This window comes from Nyctereutes procyonoides, unplaced genomic scaffold (genome assembly GCF_905146905.1).
Source record: "Nyctereutes procyonoides isolate TBG_1078 unplaced genomic scaffold, NYPRO_anot_genome, whole genome shotgun sequence".
NCBI classification, from domain to species: Eukaryota; Metazoa; Chordata; class Mammalia; order Carnivora; family Canidae; genus Nyctereutes; species Nyctereutes procyonoides.
The window spans coordinates 28,342,504-28,361,162 of record NW_026575082.1 but is presented as its reverse complement, the minus strand read 5'-3'; the positions used below and the strand labels follow the sequence as shown (position 1 = coordinate 28,361,162).

The window sequence follows — 18,659 nt, the reverse complement described above, 5'->3', positions numbered from 1 at the left end:
TGTTGTTTGGGATTCTTTGTGCTTCCTGAATGTGAACGTCTCTCCTTCCCCAGGTCAAAGACATTTTCAACTATAATTTTTTCAAATAAGTTTTCCAGTGCTTTCTCTCTTTCTTCTACTTATGCAACCCCTAAATATAATGTGAATGTTAGTCTGCTTAATGTTGCTTCAGGGATTCGGGACTTTTTTCTTTTCTTTTCTTTCCTTTTGTTTCAGGAATTTCTTAAACTGTTCTTTTTTTTTTATTTTTTTTCTCTTTTGTCATTCACTTTAGGCTATTTCCATTACCCTGTCTTCCAGGGTATTGGAATATTGCTGATACATTTTTCTGTATCATCTAATCTGCTGTTTATTCCTTCTAGTGTATTTTTCAGTTCTGTTATGGTAATCTTCATCTCTGATTGGTACTTTCTTATATTGTCTGTCCCTTTGTTGAAGTTCTGTGTTCATCCATTGTTCTCACGAGTTCAGTAAGTATGTTTATGACCATAACTTTGACATCTTTATCAGACAGATTGTTTCTCTGTTTGTTTAGTTCTTTTTTTGAGGTTTTGTCTTGTTCTTTTGAACATAATCCTCTCTCTTTTCATTTTGCCTACCTCTCTGTGTTTGTTTCTATGTATTGGGCAGTTCAGCTACCTCTCCTGATCCTGAAGGAGTAGCTTATATAAGAGATGTCCCATGGGGCCCAGAAGTGCAATCCTCCCTAATCACCAGAACCAGCTGCTATAGAGGTATCCCTTGTGTGGGCAATGTATACCCTCCTGTTATAGTGGGGTTGCAATTACTGTGGGTGTACTGCTGGGTAGGGCTGGCCCCTGGCCTGGCTGGTTGTGTGGCCCTAGGGTAATTGCTACAGGCATGCTGGTGGGCAAGATTAGTGTCCTATTAGCTGCAAGGCCTGGCAGATGTGCCAGGTTTTGTAAAACTCTCAGCAGAGCACACTCCTTTGCATTAGTGTTCTAGGAAGAGGATACCAAAATGGTGCCCACCAGTGCCTGGATCAGCATGGCAGATTGAGGTAGCAGAAATGACTGTCACCAGTGTCTTAGTCCTTGGGGAGAGGCCCTGCTACCTTCTGCCTCTCCAGCAGGCTCTCCAAGATTGGTAAGTAGGTATCTTTCACTGTGGTCTATGCACTTTTCAATAGTGTTTTTGCTCTGGTTTCTGGGTCAAGTGAGTCTATGCATGAGCCCTTTGAGAACAGGGTTTTTTTTTCCCCCTATAATTATACAGTTTATCTGGATATATTCTCTATTGGTTTTCATAGCCAGCTATTTGGGGGGCTTGTCCCTCCTCTGTAAGATCTAAGGATTGGGTTTGCCTGATGTAGAGCTTAAATCTCTTGTTTTTTTAGGGAAGAGGCCCATACCTTTGAGATATTCCTGACTGTGGGACTTCGTGCCTGGGGTGTGGTTTTTTTCCTTACTGAGACTGCATCTCTGCGTCTTCCGCCCATCTCGGTGCTGCCCCTGCTGTGGACGCTCTCTGTTCATGGTTTCTAGGTCTTTAAGGGACAGTATTCCATGTGTAGTTTAGACTTATTGTGTCCATGGAAGGAGTTGAGCTCAGGACCTTCCTACCTATAATCTTGAACCCTTAACCAAGTTTTAGTCTTATTATTAAACAAATGGCATCTAAGAGACTTATTTTGTAGTTTATCTGGAAGTATATGAAAGGTTATGATAGCATAAACCTTTCTTTGTGATGTAATATAAAAACAGACTTAGGACTTTTTAAAAGATATCACATTGCATCATTAAATTAATGCTATTTCTTTCAGTGTGGTTATTTGTATCCCAGCTTCAGTGGAATTCTCTACTTGTACAAAGATGTATTTATATAAATGAGTTATTTTCTATTACATAAATACAAATTATTTCATACCTTAACAACTTAGAAGTCAGTTCAGAATCTATCTCAGTTTTGTTTGCTTTGTGTAATTTGTCTCTTGAGGTAAACTTAATTACCTCTTGAAATTCTTTTGTACATAAGTATTTTATTTCTGTAATAGTAAAGATGTGCTCTATATTAATTGGAATGAAAGGATAAGAAAGCAGAGAATGTGGTGCTCATCCAGTAGATAAGATGAACAAGGACACATAACTTTTTCAAAGTGTTTTTATTGCCAATGCTGTTAAAAATAACTGCTAAAAATACTTTGTTGTAAATATAATATAGCAAGATATCACTATTACTGTTTATATTTATGATTATTTGAGCCCATAAAGAGCAAATATATATTCAGCTTAAAGCACAAATGACTCTAAAATCTTAATAATTTAATTTTTTACTTAATCTTTATCCCAGTGAAAGACATATCAGCTTTTTAGATTGCAGAGAGCTAGGTTAAACCAAGTTAAGTGTAAGAATCTGTCATTTATCTTGGCCATTCATGATTTTCCAAGTGTACAAGGACTTCATTTTCTGTTTGTGTGAGTTCTCCAAATCCAGATCTATACACTAAGAATTATTACAGAAACAAACTTTGCTAAATAAGGTAAAGCACCATCAAACAAATTTAGTCAGCTTGCTTTTTATTTGTATATATAACTGGTTAAATTACGACTTAAACATATATAGGAGGCTAGCCCTCCTTCTGTACAGTTTGCTTGTAATATTTAGGTTAGTCTCCAGCTGCTCCTGCCTCAGGGCGGCATTGAAGCTGCACAGGAAATTTCCCACCTGCTTTCAATCTTTTGAGCTTTATCTATGCCGTAAGACTTGTAACTATTTTTTACATTAATTATTACTCCCAAAAGTTAATTAAAGAGCTCCAACTGAAGGAAAGAACTCAACTGACTGATTGAGAGGAAATGTTTTTAAAGTGTCTAAAGTAGAGTACTCTAATAGAATTCAGGAATTTTTGTCTTCAGGTTTAATTTTACAATTACATTCTTCTAGGATTTAGTCCATACACTTTCTTTAACTGTAAAATGCTAGGCAGTTTCTTTTCACAAAATTCATGAAGTCTTCATATGACAACTGATTGGTAATCTTGTTTTATCAAAATTACCAGACCTTTAAAATCATCTGGTTGCCCTACCACTGGGGTGGAACTCAAGTCTGTAATATAGGGATTATTATTTTTTGCATATCATCTGAAAAAAACTGTTAGTCTAAATGAATAGTTGAGTCAACAATGTTGAGGATTTTAATTGAGATTTTCTACATTCATAAGTCATTTATATGAATGTCCCTAAATAAAATGTGAATTGCATTTTAAAGTTGGTTTATTTATAGATAGAAAATTGTTACCTGTGTTTTTATATAGACAGTCTGCCCACAGTAGAAAAATGCTTTGTTTACAAAAAGGATAGTATTATTTCTGGATAAATTTAATCAGAAAGCTAAAATAAAGGTTTTAGTAAATAGTCATAAATAAAAGATATTCTTGAATGAAAAATATATAATAATTTTCAAAGCATAACATGGATTTAAGTTGTAAAATGAGCATATTAACAATGAAAGTCCTAAAGTGTAGATTGCCCGTTTTAAATAACACCCCTTGTAAATAAAAATCAAAGACTTATTCTGTCATTAGAATTAGTACCTATTCTGAAGACTTAAACTTGGTCAGTATGCATATATTATACTGACTTTTATGAACCACAGGGTAGAAACACTGAAACCACTACTGCAATTACAAACCAGAAGACGTGCAAGGCACTTTTCTGCCGTGTAAAGCCCTATTTTCTTAAGGGTTCCCCATCCTTTGTCAGTTCTGCATGCTCTTCTTCCTCGCCAGTATGGTTTGGTTCCTCAGTATTATTTGATTGGGCCACACTTAGCCGATCTTCAAAGAAACACATGTATTGGGGAAAAAAGAGAAATCTGTTTTTACATTGGGGCAATTTGGTTCTAGACTCCAAGATTAAAGGAAACTTGCAAACTTAGGGACTTTCTGGTTTGACTTCCAACATGTTCCTAAATTTTAGTATTTCTTCAAACAGCTTTAAAGGTTGAGCTTCTAGTTTAAAATAATGATTGCTTTCATGTAGTTTTCTTTTCCTTTCTTGCCTGCTTCTGTACTTTCTTAAGAGTAGCATTTTTCTCATCCGTAATCCACTCTTGGTTTTCAAAACACATTTATTTAATTTTCTATGAAAAATCTTTATTTTTCTGAGAAATATTTTGGTTAAAAGAAAGAGCAATAGTGTTAAAGGCTATAATTTAGTAGATAACATAATATTGACAAAGCAAATGTTTTTCCTTAGTAGGAAAATGTTATCTTGTGAAGGACAGTAAGACTATAAATTATGCCTTTTTTCATATAATATGTGTAGTCAGAATTATTTCCTGATGTTTTTTTAAACTATTTTTACAGTCCCAGTGGGTCTTTGTTATCTTGCTTGGAGCAGGTTAAAACATACCTGCTTACTGACGGAACATGCAAGTGTGGCTTGGAATGTCCTCTTATTCTTCCCAAGGTAACCATTTCACAATAGATCTGTTGGCAGTTTTGTATTTTTTTAGGTGTTTCATATATTTGCTTTTCTCATTTGGCATTTCATTTTTATATTACTTCTCCCCAATCATATGTGCATTTTAGAGCCTTTATCTAATTAGGTATCTTTTGCATGTGTTCTGGAATGCTTAAAAATTGTAGAAAATGTTCAACTCCCAGCCATTTTCAAAGGTGACAAATCTATATTCATATTAAATACTTCACCAAAATCTTTTCGGCACCTTTTTATTTGAGCTATACCCATGCTATTTAGTAGTGCATTTTCCCCCTACTGTAACTGCTCAATTTGCAATATTATTTTTTTGCACTGGTATTGATAAATCTGCCACAAATATTTCTAAAATCACAAAGCTGAACCCTCCGAGCCAAAAGTAAAACAGTTTTAGTCCTTTACAAGGTAAAAAATAGTTATTTTAAATGATAAAATATTAAGAATAGAATAGAAATGGGTCACTGTTCTTTGAATATCTATTATGTGCTAATTTTAGAACTAAAGATTAATAAATAATTTTTCCTTTTATTTATGTCACCTCATTCACCCCCCCAAAAAAAAAGCATTTAAGTATATATGCAATAGGTAGTAAGATTTTTAAAAAATAGAGTAATAGACTTTTTAAATCCATGGAAAGGTAAAATTAATACAGTAGTAAAATAAAGCCAAAGAAAAAGTTAGCAGGTAGAAATGTCAGCTTTTAGGGATTTTTAACTGTACTTTTGTTTTTGTACTGTTATAACATCAGAAAGTATCTAAAATTGGAAACATCAGACATTATGCCTTTCCATATCTTTATCTTGGTTGTCTTATTTCCACTACTTACTTTGTCACTAAAAACCAAGAGTTCGGCAGAAGTATTTGTTATTCTTATATATAAAGTTGTTTTCTTAAATTTAAAAACCTCAGACAGTTTTATTCAAATTTATGGCTTAATCTATGCAAAACTTTTCTTTTAACAAGAGGATTTTTTTTTAATTTAATGTTTTTATAGACATATTCTAAACAGAGAATTCTTTTTTCAGGTGTTTAATTTTGATCCTGGAGCTGCTGTGAAACAGAGAACTGCAGAAGATGTTAAAGCAGATGAAGATGTCACAAAGCTATGCATACATAAAAGAAAAATCATTGCCGTGGCCACACTTCACAAAAGCATGGAAGCCCCACATCCTTCTCTGGTGCTCACCAGTCCCGGGGGAGGAACAAGTATGTAATATAGTGAAAGGTTTAGAAATTTGCCTCCCCAACTTCTCTCCTAAAGGAGTCCCTGGAAATCACTTTGCCAAACATTTTCTGAGTCCCATTTTGAAACATGCAGAATGCTTTTAAAGTTATATATGTCTTATCTTTTTTTTTTCTTTTTTTTTCTTTTTTTTTCTTTTTTTTTTTTTACAAATAGCAGATCAGTCTGGAAAATTCCTATGAAGTTGTCTTCCCAGATTTCCTGAATCATTGAGTTAACTCAGCCGAATAAATACCAATTAACACATAACAAATGCTATGCAAGTTCCCAGAGCTGAACTAACAAAGGAGAAAGTGCCATTGGTGTCAAGTAACCTTTTTCCTAGAGCTGGTTTGGATGCTTGGTATCAAGTCCTCAAGCAGAACCAGCAGTATTGCCAGAGCTAGCAGTGTTATTCTCTCAGTCACTCAATAGCTATTTCTTGAGCACCTACTAAGAGAAATCACCTTGTCAGGAACTTTTCATACCTCCAACACGCACAGACGCACACGCACACACACATACACACACATGCTTTTATTTTCTAAAAATTTCAAAGCTCCAGAAAAATTACATAAACAGTTCATGAGCACCCAAGTACCCTTCACTTAAATTCAACAATTAACATTTTGTGGCAGAGGTTGCAAATATTATGACAACTCATCCCAAAATATTTCCGCACATATGGGTGTTTCCCTATATAAACCGCAATCTAATTATCACATTCAAAAACTTTAGCACTTATTATCCAATATGCAGTATATATAATTAGAATGTAATTGTCCTAATAAATTCCAGTTGTCCTAATAATTTCTTAGATTTTTTTAAACCATGGATGCAATCAAAGATTGTACAACTGTACTAAATTGTTACACTTCCTTAATCTACACCAATTTCCCAGTCTTTTAAAATCTGGTTTTGGAGAGCCCAGTTCAGTTTTATAGATGTTCCTCAATTTGGATTTGCCTGATTGTTTCCTCATATTTACTTATACTCAGGTTAAACACAATTTGGTAGAATATTGCATAGGTGATGTTGTTTTGTTTTGTTTAAGATTTTATTTATTTATTCATGGGAGAGACACAGGCAGAGGGAGAAGCAGGCTCCCTGCGGGGAGCCTGATGCGGGACTCAATCCCAGGACCCCGGGGTCACAACCTGAGCCAAAGGCAGATGCTCAACCACTAAGCCACCCAGGTGCCCCTGCATAGGTGATATTATGTCCTTATTAGGAGGCACATAATGTCAATTTATCCTATAATGAAGACATTAAGCTTGAGTGCTTGGTTATATACTTATCCAATTTCTCCATTGTTATGGTAACTTTTCCCATTATAACTCATATTTAATTTGTGGAATTATACTTTGAGACTCGGGAACTTCTTTTTATATGAGCTAGGATGTGAATTCCCTCCAAAATATTACAATCAACTTAACACTTGAGTAATAATTCGAGATAACATGTGGCTGAGCACCAAAGCATTTGTTTATGAGAGATAAATGATATCATTCTGCAGAGTTCTGAAAAATAGGAACAATGAGTATAACTTGCAGTGATCAGAGAAGGCTTTCTGGTCAACCCCAGATTTGAACCATCCCTGGAAAATGGTAAGATTTGGACATATGAGGGAAATAAGAAGATTCTTATTCAGTATTCATTATGTATAACATAATTAAGAGATGATGTGGACACTAATCTGACTTGAGTGGAAGGTTAAATATGTGTAGGTAAGTGGAGGCCAAATTATTGACAGCTTTAGATAGAGTAGTTGTGACAGCATATAGGTAATTAAAGAATCACACTTAGAACTCCTATAAAGAACAAGAAGGGACAAATTTGAAGAGAGCTACTCTTCAGTAACTCTAACCTTTGAACTCTAACAAGAATGATCAGGAAAAAATTGCTCCACAAAGGTATATAAGAAAAAAAATTCAGGGAATTTTTCTTGTTTTTTTGTTTTTGTTTTTGTTTTTGTTTTTTTATGAGCTACATTTTTTTTTAAGTTAAGAGATACAGCAAAAGCTTAAAGATATATTTAACTGTTATAAATTATTTGGAATTTACCATTATCTTGCCACCTTGATTAGCTACATTTTTATTTTGCATATTACCTTGCATATGTCTACCGCCATTCTCATATCACAGTATATCAATTTTACCTCTTTCTACAAAGTCTGCCTTGCCCCTTTTTTTAATTACCCTAGCAGAATCTTGATCTAGGTCCTTTATCACACCCTATGCATACAGGCTTCATTATTGAAATTAAAGGTAAATCTTTAACCAGCATAGGCATAAAAGGTACATCTCACCCCCTTTTAAAATGATATGATTTATTGGATTAACTGCTACTCTTTTACTAGCTTCAGACATAGCATTTATCTTACTTTCCCAATATTAAACTGTATTATAGGGTTGGGATTTAAATAAAAGTTAAGAAGACTCATGTAGTAATTTTCACTCCTCTTTAGTTTACATACATGAGGATATATTTAGTTTCTGTCTGTTCTTTTGAAAGGTCTACTTGAGTGTACATGTAAGCCCCTTGAGTGCCCAGCATTTCCACTTGCCAACTCTTGTAATACTTTAGCTCCTAAACATAACATAACATTGGCATGACTTTTGTTTGTTTATTCAGTATTCCTGCCATTTTAAAGATGGTGACTACTTTTCCCCAGGTATGGAAGAAATCCTTTCTAAGCCACAGCTGTTTTCTAAATTCTGTGGAATATAAGAATGCCAGTATCTATACTTTCAATCATTGAACTATAGATAATTATATAAATAACAATAAAAGACACAACTCAGTGGTTTTGGTGCTAACGAGGACACAGTTAATCATATAATAATGCTAGTGATGTTAATACAGACAACTGTGCTCTCACTAGCTGCTAGGCACAATGCCTCAAATATTTGTCATAGAGTATTCCTTTAACTGTGAACTTTAAAATTCTGTCTTTAACATGAAAATAAGTTCAGTTGGGTTTATCTGCTGCAGTTCTCGTATATCAGTGGTTCTCAACTTTTCATATATTATGTGCCAAAACCACTCTATCAAATAAGCTCTACCATACTAGAAACAGAAAGCCCACTTTTCCAAGAAAAGTATATATGTTCGCTGCATTCTCTTACTTCTTTAATGTGCTCTACCTAGACTCCTGTATACCCCAGGTTGAAAACCACTGTCTTAGAAATTGTTACAATAGGGATTCCCGGGTGGCGCAGCGGTTTGGCGCCTGCCTTTGGCCCAGGGCGCGATCCTGGAGACCCGGGATCGAATCCCATGTCGGGCTCCCGGTGCATGGAGCCTGCTTCACCCTCTGCCTATGTCTCTGCCTCTCTCTCTCTCTCTCACTATGTGCCTATCATAAATAAATTTTTTAAAAAAATTAAAAAAAAAAGAAATTGTTACAATATAATTTTACCTGTATACTATCTAGCAGGTAGGAGAAGTATATTTATCTTAAGTGTACCATTATCCACCTAAGTAAATATACCTCTGATTGCAAGGGAACCCAAGTATACTTGCTAATGTTTTGCCAGTCTCAGAATTGGGGTGGCCAACATCTACTATAAAGGTACCACTTCCATTGCCTGCGCCTGTAACAGACACATTCGCATTTTCTCACAGAGCCCAGCTAGGGTGCAACAGCCTTTCAACATAGCTCTCTAAGCAGCCACCACCAGATGATGGGAATCGGCATGTGAAACTGATTTTATTTAGAAGGCACAACTTTATAAATTGTTAAACGTCCTCAAGGGCTAAAAAGCTTAAACCTAGGATTCTGACATGATAGAATGAAAATTCTGTATGATGAGCCAGCTTGCTTTTGTTGCCTATATTCTATTTGATCTCCAAAAGAACAGAAGGGATTCCAAAAAGCCAGGGAGGGAGGAATGCTTGCTGCAAAAAGAGAATACTCAATTGGAACCCGGTACGGAAGATTTTAGCATTCCGAGTAAATTTTGCATAGGAACTCTATCCTGATAAAAGAATCACAATCTTTTACCTATGTTGGTTGACTAAGGCTGTTTTGACAATAATAGCTGATGGAGGGCAAAGAAATTGTCACGTTATACTGTTACAGACTTGATGAAGCTAAGCATGATTGCAGTATCACTGCACTTACTATTGTTAGTTATCACTCCCAGTTTAAAAGATTCAAAATCCCATTCACTTACTTCACAAAATTTAAGATTCTCTTGTTCTCACAGTAAGAATGTTGAGATAAGGGAGAGTTTTTGTAGCTATCCTGGGGAAGTTTGAGTAAGGCAACAGAAACATTTAGAGGGTAACGCATTTTCTGATGAAAATAGCAATTCATTTAAATTAGAGGAGAACATGCCATACAGATTGTAATTTTCTACTGTAACCCCATTCTTAAAAAACTCATATCCAACAAGATAGTAACATTACTATTTCCATATAGGCTCTCAATCTTGATTTTTATATCATAAATATTATTAAAATGGCTAAATGGCTCTGTATGTACTGATTCAGATCCCCATCCTTTCTCATCCAATAAGAAGTAAACACCCATAATGAACAGTTATGGAGAACTTTTGGTGAGCTAAGGGAGAAAAATGTGAATTCTCTTCCATCCAAGTTTACTATCAAGTCCAGAACCTTTTTTTTTTTAATTGCACAGAGTCACAACTTCTTTTTGCCAATTTCTATTTCCAGACACCTTCCCTTCTGCAGTTCCTCCTTTCCTTCCCTCCCCCCCATGCCAACACAAAAGAATTGAGACTGCTAACAGAATTTCTGTTTGTCTTTCACATCAGATGCAACTCCAGTAGTACCTTCACGGGCAGCAACTCCAAGATCCGTAAGAAATAAGTCGCATGAAGGAATTACAAATTCTGTAATGCCTGAATGTAAGAATCCTTTCAAGTTAATGATCGGATCATCCAATGCCATGGGAAGGCTATACGTACAAGAACTGCCTGGAAGCCAGCAACAAGAACTCCACCCTGTCTACCCCCGGCAGAGATTGGGCAGCAGTGAACACGGACAGAAATCTCCATTCCGTGGCAGCCACGGAGGCCTGCCCAGCCCAGCATCGTCAGGTTCCCAGATATATGGAGACGGCTCAATCTCTCCAAGGACTGACCCACTCGGAAGCCCAGATGTCTTCACAAGAAATAATCCTGGTTTTCATGGAGCTCCCAATTCTAGTCCTATTCATTTGAATAGGACTCCTCTTTCTCCACCTTCAGTAATGCTACATGGTTCTCCTATACAGTCATCCTGTGCAATGGCTGGAAGGACTAATATACCTCTTTCCCCAACCTTGACTACAAAGAGTCCAGTAATGAAAAAACCAATGTGTAATTTTTCAACTAATATGGAAATACCACGAGCAATGTTCCACCACAAACCACCCCAAGGCCCACCTCCCCCTCCTCCACCTTCTTGTGCTCTTCAGAAAAAGCCATTAACATCTGAGAAAGATCCACTTGGCATTCTTGACCCTATTCCTAGTAAACCGGTGAATCAGAACCCTGTTATCATTAATCCAACTAGTTTCCATTCAAATGTCCACTCTCAGGTACCTGTGATGAATGTAAGCATGCCTCCTGCTGTTGTTCCTTTGCCAAGTAATCTCCCTTTGCCAACCGTAAAACCTGGTCATATGAATCATGGGAGTCATATACAAAGAGTTCAGCATTCAGCTTCAACCTCCTTGTCCCCTTCTCCAGTGACATCCCCAGTGCACATGATGGGGACTGGAATTGGAAGGATTGAGGCATCGCCCCAAAGATCACGCTCATCTTCCACATCATCAGATCACGGAAATTTCATGATGCCACCTCTAGGACCCCAGGCCACTTGTAGTGGTATTAAGGTTCCACCCAGGTCACCAAGGTCAACGATAGGGTCCCCAAGGCCATCAATGCCATCAAGCCCTTCTACCAAGTCCGATGGACATCATCAGTACAAGGATATCCCTAACCCATTAATTGCTGGAATGAGTAATGTACTAAATACCCCAAGCAGTGCAGCTTTTCCTACTGCATCTGCCGGAAGTGGTTCTGTAAAGAGTCAGCCTGGTTTGCTGGGAATGCCTTTAAATCAGATCTTGAACCAGCACAATGCTGCCTCCTTTCCAGCAAGTAGTTTACTCTCAGCAGCAGCCAAAGCACAGCTAGCAAATCAAAACAAACTTGCTGGTAACAACTGTAGCAGCAGTAGCAATTCTGGAGCTGTTGCTGGCAGTGGCAACACTGAAGGACATAGCACTTTAAACACCATGTTCCCTCCTACTGCCAACATGCTTCTCCCAACAGGGGAAGGGCAAAGTGGACGAGCAGCACTAAGAGATAAGCTGATGTCTCAGCAAAAAGACTCATTGCGGAAAAGAAAACAGCCACCTACGACAGTGTTGAGTTTGCTCAGACAGTCTCAAATGGATAGTTCTGCGGTTCCTAAACCTGGACCCGACTTGCTAAGAAAGCAGGGTCAGGGTTCATTTCCCATCAGTTCAATGTCTCAGTTACTACAGTCTATGAGTTGTCAAAGCTCTCACTTGAGTAGCAATAGTACCCCGGGTTGTGGGGGCTCAAATACTGCTTTGCCTTGCTCTGCTAACCAGCTGCATTTTACAGATCCCAGTATGAACTCCAGTGCTCTTCAGAATTCACTGACACAGAACATACCTTTGAGAGGGGAAGCCGTGCACTGCCACAATGCAAACACTAACTTTGTTCACAGTAACAGTCCAGTCCCAAACCACCATCTTGCAGGTTTAATAAATCAGATTCAGGCTAGCGGGAACTGTGGGATGCTCAGTCAGTCGGGCATGGCTTTAGGAAATTCATTACATCCCAATCCACCTCAGTCAAGAATTTCAACGTCCTCCACTCCAGTGATACCAAACAGCATTGTTAGCAGCTATAATCAAACAAGTTCTGAAGCAGGTATGGTTTTATTAGAAAAAAGTACCCCAAGGTACTAAACTTTTCTACATTTTTTAAAATTTGTACCAAAATATTTATTATGATAAGAAATGATCCTTTCCCCATTGTGAAATTGTTGTCATTTCTTTAGTATTTATAATTTTATTTACAGAATGCTAGGGAATTGTCTATTAGAAAAAAGAACAACCAAGGGGATTCCATGTGTTTCCGTTATTTGTTGTCAATCTGTGTCATTTTGAATTTTGTTTGACTTTCAGTTGGTTATATAACCATTGGACTCTAAACTACGAAAGAAGCCATAGAAGGCAGGGTTTCCCGGTTCATGAGACATGTACTTGGTCTATGCCAATATTAAAGCCGTTTCCCCTAGCTTGTGTTTGTATTCAGGTAAATGACACTCATCTTGGAAAACCCAAAAAAGGCAAAAATAAATGGATTTTTTTTGTTCTTGCTGCTGAACAGAAATAGGTGAATGGATAGGAAAAGGTAACTAGAAGTTGTATGAAGTAGAAAGCTGCCTTCTAATGTGTTCTCTTATCCTAGTTTGCTATCCTTTATTATTATTTGTTTGAGAAAATTCAAAAATGGATATTGGCTACTCCCTTTTAAAAAAGGTAATAATTTAAGTTTTCTAATAAAAAAAGGCTTGAAAACCTGATTTCCAGAATTTTTGATCTTGAAATTGTTTTACAATTCTCTTATAGAAGTTAACCATTATTTTTACTATTGACATTAAGGTTTTGAACCCAAATTTATTATATCTCTTCATCCACTGTAATGAAGGAGACAAATTTATTTAAAAGTAGACACATTAGAAAGATTTGTGTTTTGTGCAATAGAATCATCAGAAATTGTTTTAAAAATCATAAAGAAGCACGAAAGAGGTAAATTCTTTGAGACATCAGAAAATTTGACCATGGAAGTGTTAGAATATTCAAAACCCAACACTGATGATTTCAGAGGTTTGTAGGAAATGACAGGGAGGAAAGGAAAGGAAAGATAATTGTAGGGACAGTATTATTCAGATATGAAAACAGTGGGCTTTGCCAACCAGATTGCTACTGGAAATGAGAAAACTGCTGAGGCTTTTACTAATAAGCTATTGTATAGCTATGTATAGACTGTAATATACCATCATGCTGGAAAAGCATTAGAACCTACATGTCTGTGTTGCTGATAGTAAAATCCAGTGTTTTTCCTTCCTGGTGTCACTACTTACACCTGCCATCCTCCACAACTTGTGTTACGTTTTATGTCTGGATATCAGTGTTTAATGAAGAACTGCTCATTGACCCTATTGTGTTAAAAAGAATATATGGTGGAGAAGATAATCAAAATGATTAGTGCCTTCTTGATATTCTTAGCCTAGAAAAATCTCATGGAACTATTTTGTATGTGTTTAACAGGATCCTTATTCCAAAGGGGCTTCCAACTTTTCAACAATGACTCATATTCCTTTTTAAATAATTCCACACAAGTGAAAATTTAATCTTATGCTTTTAGGAGATTAAAGCCACATAAAATCTGTAGCTATTTTAAGATATCCCGTATTTATTAAGCATGCCTTCAGTCATTTAGATGAGACATCGTTTAGTCTCCTTGTATTATATATCTTTACATAATTGATACCCTTTACCTCAACTGACTTTGTTTCAGGTCTGAGTTCATATTGCAACATGTACATATTTTATTAGTGATGTATTTAAGTTCATCCATAATGGAAAAGACCAACATTTATTTATATTTTTGTTTCTTCTGAATGTTAAGTTTATGGACTTAAATAATCTTAGACATGTATTTTCTTGTTCCATGCACTTCTGTAGAGTGTCAGATCTGGATTGCAAGTGCTGGGAGTGTCAGACACACAGGTTGAAAATGTATTAATATGAGAAAAGTGTTAGCATAGAAATAGCTAACTGGGACAAGAATAAATGTCTAGTAATGATATGGATGCGACCAATCATATGTAAGCTAACAGAAAGCATCTACTTGATAAAAATCTAGGTCAGTAAGAATTTTTAAAATATGAAATCTAATAAAATTAAATACTAATTAATGTGCATAGATCTGATGTGCAGCTGGTTGTGAAAATGGGTAGATTTACTAATTAATGTAATTCTTTTGTTGAGTTGAATACTGAAGAGGTCTCTAATGCCGTTTCTTTTTGATACACAGTAAACTGTATCAACTGAATGACTGTCATTATAATTGCTTAGCCTAAATATTTATTTACACTGACATTTATTCACCTATCAAATAAGTACCAAGGCTAGGCATGCAGAGTGAGCTAGCAGATGACAGTCAAGCTATCCCTGTAACTTCTGCTACGTATTCCTAGCATACCAGTAAGACATCAAAAGAAAAACACATTTTATTCCTAAAATGTTGCTTACAGTTATCGAGTACTTACTGTGTCCCAGCTGATTTACCCATATTATTTCTAATTTGTATATTTTTCCAAAGTATAAGGTATTATTGCCCCCATTTTAGAGATGAATGAGCATTGGAGAACATAAATAGCTGTCCAAGATCATGCATAACTGAATTAAGACCTGAACTCAGGTTCAACTGATGCTGAAGAACCAGTTTCTTCCCAACTGTGTAAGTTCTTCATTTAAAACATGTAGTAGTCAAAAATGCTGTTTTCAGTTTCAAAATCTTTGAAAATGCTCAACAGATAGTGAATTAAAGCACATCACTGTGTGTTAAAAGCCACATTTGTAAACTTCTGATGCACTTTTTGTCAGTTATTTTTGCCTTCTTTCTGGACTCTGGTCTCACAGTGTATAATGATTAGGGTATATGTGTCAACACAGTTGAAATGTCCAAACTATCAAGAGAACTGCCCCTTGATTGTGAATCACATTTGGTGACATTTAATGAATTTGTATCACCTCACTTGATCAGATACAAATGGGTATCCTGGTAGATCTTTGAAGGAGGCAACTATGCAGATGCTGGTTCTGCCCTTCCAAGCATGATCTAACACAGCAAGGGTGAAAGAGCCCCCACGGGAACATGTTCTCCTCTTCCCTTTGGTAACGGAACCTGGACAGAACTCAAGTGACCTGCTCGATCCAGTGCCTTTTCCACTCTCCTAAGCAGTTCAAAAATGTTACAGTAAGACCTCAATTAAGTGGAGTAATTTGAGAACACTTTGAGAACACTTAATTCGACTGGTAATTTATTTTTTAAGAAACTTCATCTAAAGAGAGTTTTTCTGTTATAAACAACCCAAATACTGATTTTTTTTTTTTAGGCCTATATGTGAATTAGGCCATGGGACACATTTAAAAATGTATTACATCTCAAGTATGGGAATTGGAGGCAGAAGTCATTTTAAAAAATCAGATAAAAGATATAAAATGCTTAGAAAATATTTCTAAAATTTAAGAATATACAAGGCTTTATTAATTCTATTTGGTGGTTTGAAATTGCCTTCCCATGAAAGCTCTCTGAACACTTTGCATTGTAAAGTTTACAGGTTTCTATGAACTTTTTGGACATCAAATGACAAGTAAAGTTTAATATTTCCATGTAACAGATTTAGAAAATGACCAGTAGGATACTTGCTGACATTCCTCAAGTTGTAAAGCAAAGCTCTGGTGGATCTGGCAACCAAACCCCAAAGTTCCTGATTCTCAGTCCAAACACTCACACTGCTGAATGCAGGTATGTTCTGAAGTCCATCAGTAGTGTACATTTAAAGCAACTTTCCATGTATGAAGAGAACCAAGTTCCAGCAGTTTAAGAGGTCCAGCACGTGTCCTGTTGTGTTTGGGTTTAGAGAGGAATCCAAAATCAAGTGCCCTCAACTGGCAAATTTTATCAGGCCCGTGCCTCCTGACTGCTGCCCACCTGCTGGCCATAGAACAAAACCCCACGTGCCAGTAACCCTGGCCTCTGCAGAGGACCTCGTCCCGTCAGTGTCCATGTGGCCTATGGTTTTTCACTATTTTCAAAGAAGCAAAAAATTTAGACTACTCTGCTCACCAACTTAATAACTGAACCTTACCTTCTCCAATGTGATAATCATTAAATACAACTTTTTCGCTTTAAAAGCCCTTTTATAGTCGCTTATTATTTTTTCAATAAAAAACATTTTATCAACTCTTCTAAACCTGAAAATATAATCCTCTGAAGAGGCAGGGCATGAGTTTGTACCAGAAGAGAAAATAAGTTGAACATTGATTTGCCTTAACTCTTAAAGAGATACATTGACTAACAAGAACATAAATAAACCCATGAGTGAATATATGTTCATGGATATTTATACATATTTTTTTTAAACTCTGGAAAAGAAAGTGTTCTTCTTTCAGCACAAAATGCATTTGATTGAAATTCAGTACAGCCACTGATATGGTAGGTATAAGAGAATGAAATAGAGACCACAGAAGAACACTGGGTAAAACTGCAAAGTAATGAGCTTGGTTTTTTTATGCTTTGTATTTATTTATTCTCAGAACATGCCAGTAAAGAAAATAAAGGGAAATCATCATTTCCGACATTTGAAGTTACAAGTGCAAAAAGATTATGGGATAAAAGGGCTTAGGGTGGATTGTACTATAGAAGTTAGCCCTCTCAGGGTACCGGAAGTCTGTGTAGAAATAATCTTCTCATTGTAGAGAGACTAATGTAGAGTAAAGGGCAAAGGCTCCTTTCAGGTTGTGACTGAATTAATAATAGTTGCTATTAAAAGTATTTCCACCCAAATTTTTAAGTGCTCCAGATTTTATCCCTCATCTGATGCACAAGGCTTCTAGGTTCAAAGTTGCCTTCTGCTCTGTTTTTTAGCCAAATACCAAAACTCTATTAAATTATTGATTGTGTGATAAAAATCTATGTCTGTTCTTTCAGTTAAGTTTTTGCAAAATGAGCCATTTCTTCTTTGCTGTAAGATATTTTTACAACAATGTCTTGCTGTTTAAGAAGGTTTCCTATTATCAGGGTTACACCACTTTTTTTGTTTACATATTCCAGGTTTAATGTTTCCTTGTGTACAAAAGAAGGAGTTAAAATATGTTTGACTTTAGACATTGAGTCTGTATAATCAAAGGTGAAAACAGAACTCAGAGTGGTGTGATATGTTTGCTGATTCAATGATCTATTTTGTACCTTTCAAGAAATAAATTGTCCCAGTATGAAAATTGGGAGAATTTTATTCCATTGCAATACACTGAACTCACTTATAAAATCACTAGAAATCCTTCAGTTCCCTAGGACATGCCTAAGCTATTATTTACTAAAATCAAGTGGTCTGAAAACATTGATGCAGCTTCTAAAAGTGCCCAAATTCTAGGCAGTAAATGTTAACTCTACAAGAATTTAACTCATTAAAAATCATGCTTAAAACCATTTCTGTGGTATTAACAAAATAGATTTCATTTCCACATGCGTGTAGTACTAGATAAATCATAGAAGTTTTTCCTTTATAGGAACTTTTATCAAACAACATTAATGCCAATCAAGCAAAGAGTAGAGTAAAAATTATTTTGTAAGGATTACACTTCTTGAAAATTCAAAGTAACAACTCACCTTCTTACAGATTAAAAATGGAACTAAACGACAGAAGTCTGAAGGAGTAGCTGAGGTACTCCTGGGGGAGAGCTGCTCCAGGAAATTTCAGAGACCCATGGGTACAGGTATAAGGGAGAGTGTTTACCATAGAGACCCTAGAGCAGAACTCTTGTGCTGCGCAACTCCACAGGGACACCTCTCACACTATATAGCCTGATAAACATGCTTCCTGGAACACAACTCCATAAAGTTGAGCAACCCAGAGACCTTTTGGTATTTCTTCGTACTGTGAGAAACTAACTTGCATTATAATCCACTAGAGATATGTTTTTAATGTATAACGAAAGTTTCCTTAAAAATCTTAGGTGATGCACCCTGACTTTTTTGATCCCATTCTAATCATATCTTACTCGACTTTTTTTCTCTAAGTCATGACCCACTGAAATGATTTTATCACCCACTAATGCAACACGACCCACTATGTATATATAATATATAATATATAATTTATATATAATTTAGTACTTATATGTGTATATATT

At 36.1% G+C, this 18,659-nt stretch overlaps 1 protein-coding gene across 7 annotated transcripts in view; it reads left to right on the top strand.

The window, feature by feature from the left end:
• LOC129514447 (methyl-CpG-binding domain protein 5) overlaps nucleotides 1-18,659 on the top strand; it is a 433,503-nt gene that overhangs the window by 373,077 nt on the left and 41,767 nt on the right. For all 7 annotated transcript variants that reach the window (XM_055333023.1, XM_055333027.1, XM_055333026.1 and 4 more), the window contains 3 exons: nucleotides 4,328-4,430; nucleotides 5,486-5,666; nucleotides 10,465-12,600. In XM_055333023.1, the coding sequence (XP_055188998.1) occupies nucleotides 4,328-4,430; nucleotides 5,486-5,666; nucleotides 10,465-12,600 (2,420 nt within the window). The remainder of the gene's footprint in view (nucleotides 1-4,327; nucleotides 4,431-5,485; nucleotides 5,667-10,464; nucleotides 12,601-18,659) is intronic.